This window comes from Girardinichthys multiradiatus, chromosome 17 (genome assembly GCF_021462225.1).
Source record: "Girardinichthys multiradiatus isolate DD_20200921_A chromosome 17, DD_fGirMul_XY1, whole genome shotgun sequence".
In the NCBI taxonomy this organism is placed as follows: Eukaryota; Metazoa; Chordata; class Actinopteri; order Cyprinodontiformes; family Goodeidae; genus Girardinichthys; species Girardinichthys multiradiatus.
Window position 1 is genome coordinate 28,281,284 of NC_061809.1, and position 13,898 is coordinate 28,295,181.

A 13,898-nucleotide genomic window follows, 5' to 3' on the forward strand; every position below is an offset into this window, starting at 1 on the left:
TAATATTATTAAAACTTCTTCAGGTCAGAGTGAGTAGAAGAAACCCATCCAAACCAGATTTAGAGGAACATCTATTGAAGGAGAGGACAATATGAAGACAGGGAGAAACAGCTGTTAACTCAGTCATTACAAAGACAGAAAAGCAGGTTTTAATCTCTTTCTATTATTTTACAGTATGAATGTCTCTTTATATTTCTAATGGTGTAAATATTACATTTGATCAACTTTCTAAATAACATAAATCAGCCTGTAGCAGATTTTTGGATGTTGAATGAAATGACTAAAAGATAAGTGTTAATAAAAATTAACAGATCTAAAGATTCAGGCTTATGTTCTTAACCTACAGAGATGCAAAGTTAGAGGAGACCTAGATGTTGGAGATTTGATGAGAAAATATTTCAGTCAGAGTTGAGACTTGGAGTTGGACTTGGGAAAATGACTTGTTAACATTTGTGAGATCAATACAGATGCATTTCTATCAGTCTTCATTCAGTGACTCCTCCTTTGTGTCTTCAGATGTGCTGGTGTTACCTTTCCTCTGGTGGCTTCTTCATGGTCTTCCTGATGGTTTCCTCCAAACTCCTCAAACACTCAGTCATCGTTGCCATCGATTACTGCCTGGCTCTCTGGACCTCCACCACAGCCAATCACACTGGATCAGACATAAAGAATAGGACCAGCCTCATCAACGGCAGCACCTCCACAGACTCAGCTGATGCTTCTCCACAACCTGAGGTTATTTGTTTTAATATCATTTTAATGATTCTCCATGTGTACTTCTGCTGCTCTCAACCAAGACATTTGAGTCTGCAGACGTTTTAAACCTTACCATAGACCTAGTAGAGGATGAATCCGACCTTATTTCTGACCGGATCAGTGGATCTCCAGGCAGATCTAACAACCCTAACTCTCCAGTTATTGTTTCTGACTGGGACACTTTATGTTGCAGGATGTGCTTAAAAATGGGAGGAAAGGACAACAGAACTGTCAGGCTTTACGAAAACATAATGAACAACATCTTGGATATGTAGTTTTTCTTCAAAAATACTATTTTATTAAGCTAAATAAGAATAAGCTTTGGCGTGCATTTTATACCACAGTAAAAATATCATCTAATAGTTGCATTTAAACATATGAAGTGTATGCATAAAGATCCATCTCCAGTAGGATAAAAAGCTATCCGATTATTTATGTATTTACCATAAAAACTGACGTGTGTTCAGTCCTGAGTAGGGATAATACAATCTTTCCTTAAAGTTCAATAATGGAGACTCTAACTTACAAATGATTAGTATTTATCACCTAAATGCATTATTAATGAGCTTGACTGGTTTTCTTTTATTTCATTAATTAGCATTATCTGTACATTTAGGTGTGGTTTAAACAGAATGAGGACACAAAGTCCACATATTAATGAAGTTAATGTGACCCATTTACACTGGTTCTGTCAGGATAAACGGGTCAAAGGTCCAGCAGCTGCAACTGTTGTAAGAAAGTGTGTGTAAACTTTTGAATTTGAAGAAAGATTTTTAAAAATCTGAAGAAAACTACATAATTAGGACATCTTGTTGAATATTCAGTTATTTTAAAAGAAATGTTTAATGTCTCTGGACCGAAAGTGATTTAACTACAAGTAAAGTTCTGTCAGAGGAAAAAGTCAGGACACCCTGCCTCATAATAGGTTGGCCCTCGTATTTTTCCTGAAAAAGCAAAGGTTTCTTCTTGCTCACCAAGTTAACTTTGGGTACATTTTAAGCAGGACAAACCTCCTTCAAAATGCTGGGTTTTAATATGCTCGCCACATGCAGCTGATCCCAAACATCTGTGTGATTTTAGGTATTTATGTGGGAATAAATGTGGGGGTGTCTTCATTTATTCCTTACCAGAAATTTTACAGAAAAATTCAAAAACCATTTCCTCATTTTATGGTTTATTTGTATTACTTCTATTTCTCTGTATTGTTAATATGAAATATCCATATGTCCAAGAAAAACTTGCAATTATACTAAACCAAATAATTGGTATGCATTAAACTAGACATTATTATGGTATTTTTATGGTTAAATGTTTTTATATGAGACCTAAGTCACTGTTTGCACTATTTATTGCGTTTGCATGAAATCCTGATCTGTTTTGTGTTTGTGTGACCCTGCAGCATGAGTTGTACTACCTGCACGTGTTTTTCGTCCTGTGTGCTGCTGGAATCACCTTATGCCTCATCACCTCCCTCTCCGTGGAGTTTCTGGGTCTTTCTGCGGCCACCAATCTGCACCACAACCTGCTCAACAAGATCATCCACGCTCCCATCAGGTAAACCAAGGGTGCATAGATCCAGTCCTTCAGAGCTAACGCCCTGCAACTTTCAAATGCATCCCTGCTTCAACACTCCTGAAGGACATGAATGGCTCTTTACCAGGCCATCTGCTGAGCTGGATGACTGAATGCTAAAGAGGGAATTCGGCCATTTGGTTCAGGTGTGTTGAAGAGGGGATGCATCTTAAAGCTGCAGGATGACAGTTCTGAAGGAGTAGACTTGAGCACCCCTTGATGTAAACCATTAAAGCAGCTAGAACCTCACCTCACAGACATCTGGTAAATACATGCATGAATCGATAAATCACATAAATAAAATATGCATTTATATGTTTCTGAGCTGAGCTGAGCTCTTATTGTACTGGTCTGTCTACCTTCCAACCCTGACATATAACCAGGAGATGTGGATCAGGACTCAGAAAACTAGATCCTGGATAGAAGCGGCAGGAATGATAAGGCGAGGATCTTCATTATCCAACAGGGCTCAGTATAGCTGTTGCTCCTCCACATTGAAGGGAGTCAACTGAGGTGATCAGGACATCTGATCAGGATGGATCTAAGATCTCTCCCTTTGGAGGTTTTCCAGAGTTATCCCACTGTGATGAGACCCTGAGGTAGACCCATGTTCTCTAGAAGGATAATGTATCCATTAGGACCTGGAATGCCTTGGGATGGCTGGAGATTGGGTCATGGGGTAATTTGTCCATCATGGATACCCAAACATCTCCTGAGCTTTTGCTTTTTTGTCTCTGTCTTCAAACCAGACTGGAGCAGTTGCCTTATGATGTCTGGTTAATGCTTCTGGTGTTAAAGATGTTAGCCTCGGGTAAAGAGTCAGAAGATGGTTGTTTTAAAATAGAACCTGATGCAACGCCAACATGTTAAACCTCTCTTCTACTTCAACAGAAAAAACTCATCAGTCATTTAATCATCTTTTGCTGTTTTATTATTTTTAACACCTTCCTGATGATTTTTCTCAGGTTTTTTGACGTCACTCCTTTGGGGCAGATCCTTAACAGATTTTCCGCTGATACCAACATCATCGACCAGGTAAACAAAGAAAATGTTTTGTGTATCGTGTAGTGAGGAGCCGTCACAAATAAAAACGGCGTTATTGTAAACATCTTTTGGAGATTTACAGCTCTGTACTTGTGTTTTGTTATGTCTGAATTTTCTTTCAGCACATTCCTCCAACACTGGAGTCTCTGACTAGATCGACACTCCTCTGTCTCTCAGCCATCGGGGTCATAGCTTCTATCACTCCTGCTTTCCTTGTCGCCTTGGTTCCCCTCGCTGTGGCCTTCTACTTCATTCAGAAGTATTTCAGAGTTGCCTCCAAGTGAGTTGCTCCACATCCGATGTTTATTCTGATGCAGTGAGCAGCTTTTTGTTGTAGCTACACCTCTACTTTCTGTCTCCTAAACTGTTTTATCTAAGACATGTTTCATAGATTCAGATACAGAGGAGGAGAAAAGGCCTTCTTCACACCAGACTAACACCGGCCCATGGTCTTCAGAACCTTTATTGTGCTCTAAACATGTTCAGATCCCAGTAAACCTGGATTCCCTGTTAAAACAATGGTTTCTGGGGTCTTAGTTCTCGTTCTGCTGCTTTCAAAGATCAACTGAGTAAAAACAGAAAGCAGTTTTCAAATGATGATTTCATGGTTACATTAATTACAGCAAGTCGCCGGGGTCCTGAAGCAGCCCCAGACCATAACACTGCCACCGCCATGTTTGACTGTAGCTAAGATTATTTTCTGAATTGCTGTTAGTTTGACACCAGATTTATCGGGACACACGCCTTTCAAAAGGACCACTTCTGTCTCCTTTGTCCACAGAATATTTTCCCAGAAATCTTGGGGATCATCAAGATGTAGTCTGTTAGATGTGAGATGGACCTTTGTGACCTCTGACCTTAACCGATGCAGTGAGTGCTGCATAGCTAAAGTTGATGTTCTGGGTTCTTCTGTGATCTCCTGGATTAGTTTTTGATGATCTGTTATTGAATTATTAATTGTGATAAAAAGCCAGATAATGGTTCTCTGGAGGCTCAAAGTCTTAGAAATGGCCTCTTAGCCCTGATAGATGACAATGATATAGTTTCAAGTGTTTCTGTTTGAGATCTTTATGTATTTGATGATCTGAAATGTTTAAGTTTGGCAAGAGCTGAAGCAAAATGTTAGAGAGCACTGGATGGACAGAGTCTGCAACTCCACCATAAATTTCAGCTTTTTCAGAGGAAACAGCATCAGTATTTTATCCATCGAGGAAGCCATAAATACTGCTGTGTGAAATTATTTTGGCTTCAGCCAGAGCAGTGGACTGATGCAGTGCCACTGCTTGTATTGAGTTATTCAGCTAGCCACCAGCCCGGTGCGGGTATGGTTCGGTTGTAGCATTGACATGAAGCTGCCATGGCCCCTCGTCTTCTCCTCTAGATGACCCAACCATGCCAGTGCACGCGGGCCACACCTACGGGATAAGCTGTCGCTGCTCCTACCAGGCTCCTCCTCACTGAACCCAGGACCTTGATTTGTTGCCACCAGGATAATGAGCAGCCACCATTTTACCAAGGAAATATTGTGGATGCACACAAGACTGTGAAGTTAATCACATAATATGCATTTTACTTTAACATTTGTTCTTCTCAGGGACCTGCAGGACCTCGATGACTCCACACAGCTTCCTCTGCTCTGCCACTTCTCTGAGACTGCAGAAGGTCTCACCACCATTAGAGCTTTCAGGTACACCAACACTTTGCTAACCTTCAACTCTGTCCAGGTATTAATTACACCTGAAAAGGTAGGTATTGATTTCCAACAACATCTGCAGGTTGTGCCTTAAAATGACATCAATCCAGCAGCTTACTGGTTAGTTTCAGACGCATCGGCGTATTCTCTGTAATACTGCAGGACTCAGCAGAGGTTCTGCTTGTATTTCTGTCTCTCCTCTCTTTCCCATTGGCGCTGTGATCCGACTTTAAAGAGCTCTCACGCTTTCTGTCCCGGAGGATTTCCCCCCTTGTTCCCACTAACAAACATTCAGTACAAACTCTGGGACTCACACACGAGTAAACATCGTGCAGAACCAGTAAATCAGGGGATCATCATTATCATCCCACTGGTCTCTGTGGTAGAAACAAATCTTTCAATGAAAAACATCCAAAGTGTTATTTGGTTTAGTTTTAAAGGCCGTTTATTGGCCTTGTTTGTGTTTCTGCTTCCTGTTTGTTGTTTGAAAAGCCAGTTTTCTGTTTGTCTCAGGCACGAGGCGAGGTTTAAACAGCGCATGTTGGAGCTGACTGACACCAATAACACCGCCTACCTGTTCCTGTCTGCTGCCAACCGCTGGCTGGAGGTCCGAACGGTGAGGAACGGACTTCCTGCAGCTTCACCCAGTTCTGCCACACTGTGTTAAAGTACAAATAGTTTACTTCTCTCCATCTCCCTGCAGGACTACCTCGGAGCAGTGATTGTTCTGACGGTGGCCGTCGCCTCCATCTGGGCCGGTCGGCCTGCTGGAGGCCTGGTGGGGCTCGGCCTCACCTACGCCCTCACTGTGAGTTTCCTGAGCTCATCTTCATCATCTCAGTCTGCTTACATGTTGAAGCTTCATATCTAACTCTTAACTCCTATAACAAAAAAAAGGTCTTTTAAAATTTTCAGAAGCTATAAAAAAATTGCAATTTTTAGTAAAGAATAAATTTAGTTTGGTGCTCCTTACTGTAGACGTGAAAGTGATCATAGTGAGATCCAAAGATCTATATGAGGCCTTCACAGAGAAGATTGTAGCCGCTTCTTAGTCTGGTGAGGGATTTAAAGAGGACTTTAAAATAATTTTTTCCAGTGGATGGAAACTGGTCTACAAGTGGAGGACATTTAAAACGACATGCCAGCATGCCCAGGTCTGGTCATCCCAGCAAGTTCACCCTGAAATGTCATAACAGGACCCACAGCAGGCTCTTACTTGCATTGGTATTAAAGCTCACGCCTGTCCAATCAGAAAGAGAGAGAAAGAGTGCAAGGAGGAAACCATTGCTCTTTAATGAAAACATGAAGGTCAGACTGACGTTTGCTGGAGAGAACATACCATGAACTAGGACCTCTGGAGGTGGCATGGTTTGGGGATGCTTTGCTGCAGCAGGACCTGGTCGGTTCACCATCATAGAATCCACCATGAACTCTACTGTGAATCAGAGGGTGCCTGAGGACGATGTGAGACCATCTGTAACAAACAGGCTTGAACAGGCTGTACATGTAAGGAACCCATCAAACATCTCACAGCTGAAAGTGAGGAGTGCAGCAAACTGTCTTCACCACTGTCAGAAAAGGTAGATGGATACAAGAAGGATCACTGAAGTTATTTCCCCGAGAGGGGCTAAGTATAGCTGTTAGGGGGAAGGGTGTGCTAACTTTTTCTTAGCTAGAAAATGCATTTTGTTTATATATATGTCTTTTAAGCTGTAAAACAATGTTAATATTTGTTGTTTGAGTCAATTAAATCACTTTCTTTTTCAGAGATAAATAATCATAATTAAATAACCATCACAGAAAACATTTTATGTAATTTAACATTTTATTTAAATAGTGAAATGCTTTTTTAGTGGATCCATTTTGATGACTCATGGCTAATAAAATCCTTAAATTTAGCTTCTCTGAAAACTGAAATAAAATGATTTTTATGGCAGAAATGTGGACCTACTGTAAAGCAGGTCAATGCACTGTTCATTATAAAGGCTCAATACTTGGTCAGCGCTCCATTCACTTGGATAGGCTTTACTTCAAAATCCTCTCGAAGCTGCTTGTGAAACTTTTTCTGCCAAACTTTTTTCCTTCCACCTAACTTTCCATTAATTTGCTTGGATACAGCAACAACCAACTTCTTTAGCAAGGACCTTTTGTGGCTGATCGTGTTTGTGGAGGGTGTCAATGGCTCTCTCATGTACAAATGTCCAATAAGGGGTCTTCTCCATGATTGGCGTGATTGCCCATAACATGGGTTATAACTCAACCCTGTATTGGTCTGATGCAACAGAAGTAAATGCATTAATTTATCGTCCTGTGTGCTGTTTTACTCATATTTATATTAAGATGCACTTTTACTCCTCAGGAGAACAGTTTAAAGGAGCATCAAATGAACAAATAGAACCGATTCTGTAGGATCAGAATGTGGCAGAGAGAGTGAGAGAAAAAATAATTTTTGTTCATTCCAGTGTTTTTGTTTGTCTCTTTGCAGATCACTAACTATTTAAACTGGGTTGTCAGGAACTTGGCAGACTTGGAGGTCCAGATGGCAGCTGTGAAGAAGGTCAACAGCTTCCTCAGCACAGAGTCCGAGAACTACGAGGGATCTATGGGTACATTTTTCTGCGATTTAACTCTCTCAAAAAAAAACATTTTATTCAGAAAAATGTATTCATTCATCAGTCAGAACTTCAGTCCTGTAGGGCCAAATAAGTTCTCAAAATCACTACTACAGCTCTTTGCTCGGTAACTTACATTAAAGCAATAAATATGTCAACATCTGGTGTGAGCGTGGCTATAAAAACAGGAGTTTTGGCAGTTTTTTATTCTAATCGATCCAGGTGTGTGTACCACAATGCCATGGTGGAAATACAGTAGCAATGACCATTTATGAGCAGCTGTTGCTCTCCATCAATCTACAAAAGGTCATAAGGTCATCTCCAAACTATCTGAAGTTCATCATCCTGCAGAGAGAAAGATTATTCCCAAATGGAAAACATCTCAGACGACTTCCAAGGAGTGAACTCCCTGGCAGATTCAGCCAAAGGTCAGAGCGTGAAGTGCAGAGAAATGACCAAAAACCCAAGAGCTCCATCGCAGCCTCTACAGGCCTCAGTTAGCAGGTTAAAGGTCATGACTGGACTGTTAGAGTGATTAATGACAATATTTTTCATTCAAGGGGATCTAAACAAAAAGCTGCTTCTCCACCACATCGGTTGAGAGGGTCCAGGCATCTCAGTGCTTAGTGGACGCCTCATTTTCCAGGCATGTCACATTAGGAGGAGACCCTGGGGCAGACCCAGAACCTGCTGGAGGAACTGTATAGTATAATGTCTGGTCAGGGAACATCTTGGGATCTCCCAGAATAAGCGGGACAGTGTTGCTACAGAGTGGTGTCTGGGTTTTCTTCCCAAACCTGTTGACCTTTGCAACCAACCTTGGATAAGCACTGAGGATAATAGATGGATAAAGGACCTGAGCATCTTGCAGTCACACAGTGGACCATCATCTCCTCTGTATGGCAACATGTTCTAGAGTGAAATGTGAGCCTCTCTGTCTGACACCTGAAGCCTGGTCCAAGATGGGTCATCAGTTATACACCAGAATGGCTGAGAAATGAAAAAAACCAAGGTGATGGAATGGCCTAGTTAAAGTCCAGACATATATATGCTGCTCGTTGCACCAACCTGGACTGTAACATCGACTGTGGCAGCAGTTTGTGGTCTGTTTTCCTGGCTGCTGTGATCTCAAACACACAGACCGTAAAACTCTTAACAGTTCCTTTTTCTCTGGCTGCAGACGCCTCTCAGGTTCCTGAGAACTGGCCTCATGACGGTGAGATAAAGATCCACGACCTGTGCGTGCGCTATGATCCCATGCTCAAGCCGGCGCTGAAACACGTCAACGCGTGCATCAAACCGGGCCAGAAGGTAATTAACATGATGCTGTGAGAGGAACAAAGTAGGTCGCAGGAGCTGTTATGACCCCTGAATGACCTAAAAACAATTCATCGCCCAAAATGCAGTCAAGGTTACATAGAAGCGGCAGTTTTCAGCATCTCGCTATAACTGGTAATTCACACATTACTGGCAGATGCATGGGGCATCTCATAGCAATGCAATGAAAAATACTGATGTATAACTTTGTTCAGAGGGTGTAGTACTGTGCAAAAGTCTTGATCCAGCCCTCATTTCATGTTCTATGTTAAACTGGTTTTGATCAGTAGTTCTTCAGGGTTTCTGGAGCTCATCCTGTGTTGTTCTTTGGACTTAATCTTCAGGCCAGTTCCTCTAATTTGTAGCGTTTATGAATAAGCTTGTTATTGCAAAATGTTCCTGCTTAAACCTTTGTCTTATGAATTAAATTTAAATGGTAAATAAATGTTTCTATGGGGCTAAATAAAGTTTACATTTGTATTTTTTTATGCATGTCTAAATGGTTCATGGAAAGATCTGCTGGACTAAAGACCTTCAGAAAACCTGGAGAACTATTGATAAAGATTTACAGAGGGTTTCTACACAGTGAAATAATCTGTTAAAGTATGGAGTTTGATTAAAGGATTTTATAATCATCCATCTATTTTCCACCCATCTACAGATTTAGTCAATAAATCAGAATATTATTAAAACATTTATTTCAGCAACATAATTCACTAAGATTAGAATATTACTTCAGACCAATAAAAACTGTTTTAATACAGAAATGTGGACTTTTTAAAAAATATGTTTAATACCTGCTTAAAGGTTATTTTCAAAAGCTTATTTTAGTCTGACTAATGAGATTCTGATTGATTGGGTTTGACCGTAGAAGACGTTCTGTTTGCAGTTTACATCAAGCCATGTATGAGACGCCTTTAAAACACCATCACTGTATTGAAATATGGAGGTGGCAGCAATATGGTGTGGGGATATGTTTTTTTAGTGGGGACAGGGAATCTGGTCAGAGTTGATGGAAAGATAGATGCTGATGAATCCAGGAAAATGCTGGAAGAAAACATGTTAGATGCTGCAGAAGACTGACACTGGGGTGGAGGTTCACCTTCCAGCAGGAGAACCACCTAAACAAACAGCCAATTGGATGGTTTAGATCAAATCATATTAAGGTGTTACAATGGCCTAGTCAAAGTCCAAATCTAAATCTAACTGAGCATCAAATCCTAATAAAATACGTTATAATGGGACAAAATAAGAAAAGGTTTAGGAGATATGAATACTTTTGGAAGGTGTGTATGAGTACAAAAACATTTCAATAATTAAAAACTCTGCATAGCAAACATCCAAAGCATTCATTCAAACTTTCATTGCTTCTACTGAAGGGTTAAAGACTCCCATGAAGGCTGTGAGTCTTCAAACCTGGTTCATACCCCTCTTCTACTCATAGTCTGGTTACCATCCACATGTCCCCTCCACCCTGTTATCACTCCGGTGTGTTTTGTCTCGCAGCAACGTGAGGTGAGCTGAAGTTCATTGATTCTCGCTTCTCGCCCTCTGACAGGTGGGAATCTGTGGCCGCACCGGCAGCGGGAAGTCATCTCTGTCTCTGGCCTTCTTCAACATGGTGGATATTTTTGAAGGTGAGGTCATTTGATTGATACTTCCTTTGTTCATAACATGCATTAATAATCCTTAGCCAAAAAATATAGGCTTCAATTATGAAGAATGAAGGTGTTAATTCCATGTTTTTCAACTGACTAATGTAGCTAAAGTTGTGGTTAGATGTTTACATCCATTCATTATGAGCATAGGTTTTAAAAGCAAGAACTCGTCTCGTCGTCTTCCGCTTTATCCGGGACCGGGTCGCAGGGGCAGCAGACTCAGGAGAGACATCCATGTGTCCCTCTCCCCAAACACCTCCTCCAGCTCCTCCGGGGGGAGCCCGAGACGTTCCCAGGGCAGCCGAGAGACATAGTCCCTCCAGCGTCCCTGGGCCTCCTCCCGGTGGGACGTGCCTGGAACACCTCCCGAGGAAGGCGTCCAGGAGGCATCCGGTATAGATGCCCGAGCCACCTCAACTGGCTCCTCTCGATGTGGAGGAGCAGTGGCTCTACTCCGAGCCCCTCCCGGATGGCCGAGCTCCTCACCCTATCTCTAAGGGAGTGTCCGGCCACCCTACGGAGGAAGCTCATTTCAGCCACTTGTATCCGGGATCTCGTTCTTTCGGTCATGACCCAAAGTTCATGGCCACAGGTGAGGGTAGGAACGTAGGCCGACCGGAAAATCGAGAGCTTCGCTTTTCGGCTCAGCTCTCTCTTCTCCACAACAGACCAGGACAGCGCCCCCATTACTGCAGCAGCCACACCGATCCGTCTGTTGATCTCCCGCTCCATTCTTCCCTCACTCGTGAACAAGACCCCGAGATACTTAAACTCCTCCACTTGAGACAGGAACTGCCTTCCAACCTGAAGAGGACAAGCCACCCTTTTCCGGTCGAGAACCATGGCCTCGGACTTGGAGGAGCTGATCCTCATCCCAGCCGCTTCACACTCGGCTGCGAACCGCCACAGCGCATGCTGTAGGTCTTAGCTAGAGGGGGCCAGCAGGACCACGTCATCTGCAAAAAGAAGAGACGAAATCCACTGGTCCCCAAACCAGACCCCCTCTGGCCCTTGGCTGCACCTAGAAATCCTGTCCATAAAAGTTATGAACAGGACCGGTGACAAAGGGCAGCCCTGCCGGAGTCCAACAAGCACCGGGAACAGGTCTGATTTAGTGCCGGCAATACGGACAAAACCCCCGCTCCGCTTGTACAGGGACCGGATGGACCCTAATAAAGGGCCCCCGATTCCATACTCCTAGGGCATCCCCCACAGGGCATCATGAGGGACACAGTCGAATGCCTTCTCCAGGTCCACAAAACACATGTGGACCAGTTGGGCAAACTCCCATGAACCCTCGAGCACCCTGTAGAGGGTATAGAGCTGGTCCAGTGTTCCACGGCCGGGACGAAAACCACACTGCTCCTCCTGATGCCGAGATTCGACTATCGGCCAGACTTTCCTCTCCAATACCCTGGCCTACGCCTTACCAGGGAGGCTGAGGAGTGTGATCCCCCTGTAGTTGAAACACACCACCACCCCAGTCTGTCAGTCCAGAGGCACTGTCCCCGACCGCCACGCAATGTTGAAGAGGCGTGTCAACCAAGACAGCCCCACAAAATCCAGTGAGTTGAGGTACTCAGGGTGGATCTCATCCACGCCCGAAGCCTTGCCACCGCGGAGCTTTTTAACCACCTCGGTGACTTCAGCCTGGGTGATGAAAGAGTCCAACCCTGAGTCCCCAGCCTCTGTTTCCACCAGTGAATGCGTGATGACAGGATTGAGGAGATCCTCAAAGTATTCCTTCCACCGCCCAATAATGTCCCCAGTCGAGGTCAGCAGCTCCCCACCCCCACTGTAAACGGTGTTGTTGAAGCACTGTTTCCGCCTCCTGAGGCGACGGACGGTTTGCCAGAATCGCTTCGAGGCCAACCGGTAGTCCATCTCCGTGGCCTCACTGAACTCCTCCCAGGCCCGAGTTTTTGCCTCTGCCACATCCCGGGCCGCAGCACGCTTGGCCTCACGGTACCCGTCATCCGCCTCAGGAGTCCCACAGGCCAACCACAGCCAATAGGACTCCTTCTTCAGCTTGACAGCATCCCTTACTGCCGGTGTCCACCACGCGCTTTGGAGATTGACACCACGACAGGCACCACAGACTTTACGGCCACAGCTACGGGCAGCAGCATTGACAATAGATGCGGAGAACATTGTCCAGACTCTATGTCTCCAACATCCCCCAGAATCTGGTCAAAGATCTCCAGGAGGTGAGAGTTGAATACATCCCTGGCCAAGGCCTCTGCAAGACGTTCCCAGCAGACCCTCACTATGCGCTTGGGCCTGCCAAGTCTGTCCGGCTTTCTCCTCCTCCAGCGGATCCAACTCACCACCAGGTGATGATCAGTGGACAGCTCAGCCCCTCTCTTCACTCGAGTGTCCAAAACATGCAGCCAAAGGTCTGACGACATGACAACAAAGTCGATCATCGCCTTCCTGCCTAGGGTGTCCTGGTGCCAAGTGCACTGATGGACACCCTTATGTTTGAACATGGTGTTCATTATGGACAATCCGTCACTAGCGTAGAAGTCCAATAATGAAACATCACTCGGATTCAGATTGAGGAGGCCATTCCTCCCAATCACGCCTCTCCAGGTGTCACTGTCGTTTCCCACGTGGGAGTTGAAGTCCCCCAGCAGAATAATGGAGTCCCCAGGAGGGGCACATCCAGCACCCCCGACAGGGATGCCAAGAAGGGCGGGTACTCCGCACTACCACTTGGCCCGTAGGCCAAAACGACAGTCCGAGACCTATCCCCAACCCAAAGGCGCAGGGATGCGATCCACTGGGGGGCAACAAGCAACCCCACCCCAGCCCGCTGCCTCTCCCCATGGGCCACTCCAGAGTAGAAGAGAGTCCAACCCCTCTCGAGGAGATGGGCACAGTGTGGGCAGCAGCATCGACAATAGATGCGTAGAACATGGTCCACTCGGACTCTATGTCTGAGTGGATCATGCACACACATCAAAACAAGAACTGGGTGCACACATTTTCTGTCAACTGTTAAGCATGCCGGTGCCACCATCATGCTGTGTGGGGCTGATTTTCACTGTATAAGTGATGCCAGTGCATTGCACAAATCAGGTAAATGGATCCCACCAATTAAGCAGAAAGAGTGGTCAAATACCCAGCCAGAATGGTGCTAGAAGCTCGAAGCCCCCACACAGCAAAATGCTGCCACTACCATGCTTAACAGTTTGTACAGAAGTTGCAGATTGACTCCAAATTCTAAAACAAGGTTTAGGAATC

At 44.2% G+C, this 13,898-nt stretch overlaps 1 protein-coding gene across 5 annotated transcripts in view; it reads left to right on the forward strand.

Moving 5' to 3' along the window:
- The window catches only part of abcc9 (ATP-binding cassette, sub-family C (CFTR/MRP), member 9), a 66,298-nt gene that overhangs the window by 37,389 nt on the left and 15,011 nt on the right, over nucleotides 1-13,898 (forward strand). For all 5 annotated transcript variants that reach the window (XR_007042036.1, XR_007042038.1, XR_007042037.1 and 2 more), the window contains 10 exons: nucleotides 517-735; nucleotides 2,156-2,310; nucleotides 3,294-3,363; nucleotides 3,495-3,652; nucleotides 4,967-5,059; nucleotides 5,579-5,681; nucleotides 5,769-5,873; nucleotides 7,551-7,671; nucleotides 8,858-8,988; nucleotides 10,553-10,631. Coding sequence is in view for 2 of the 5 variants with exons in the window: in XM_047389626.1 (XP_047245582.1) it covers nucleotides 517-735; nucleotides 2,156-2,310; nucleotides 3,294-3,363; nucleotides 3,495-3,652; nucleotides 4,967-5,059; nucleotides 5,579-5,681; nucleotides 5,769-5,873; nucleotides 7,551-7,671; nucleotides 8,858-8,988; nucleotides 10,553-10,631 (1,234 nt within the window). In the remaining 3 variants the exon portion in view is untranslated. The remainder of the gene's footprint in view (nucleotides 1-516; nucleotides 736-2,155; nucleotides 2,311-3,293; nucleotides 3,364-3,494; nucleotides 3,653-4,966; nucleotides 5,060-5,578; nucleotides 5,682-5,768; nucleotides 5,874-7,550; nucleotides 7,672-8,857; nucleotides 8,989-10,552; nucleotides 10,632-13,898) is intronic.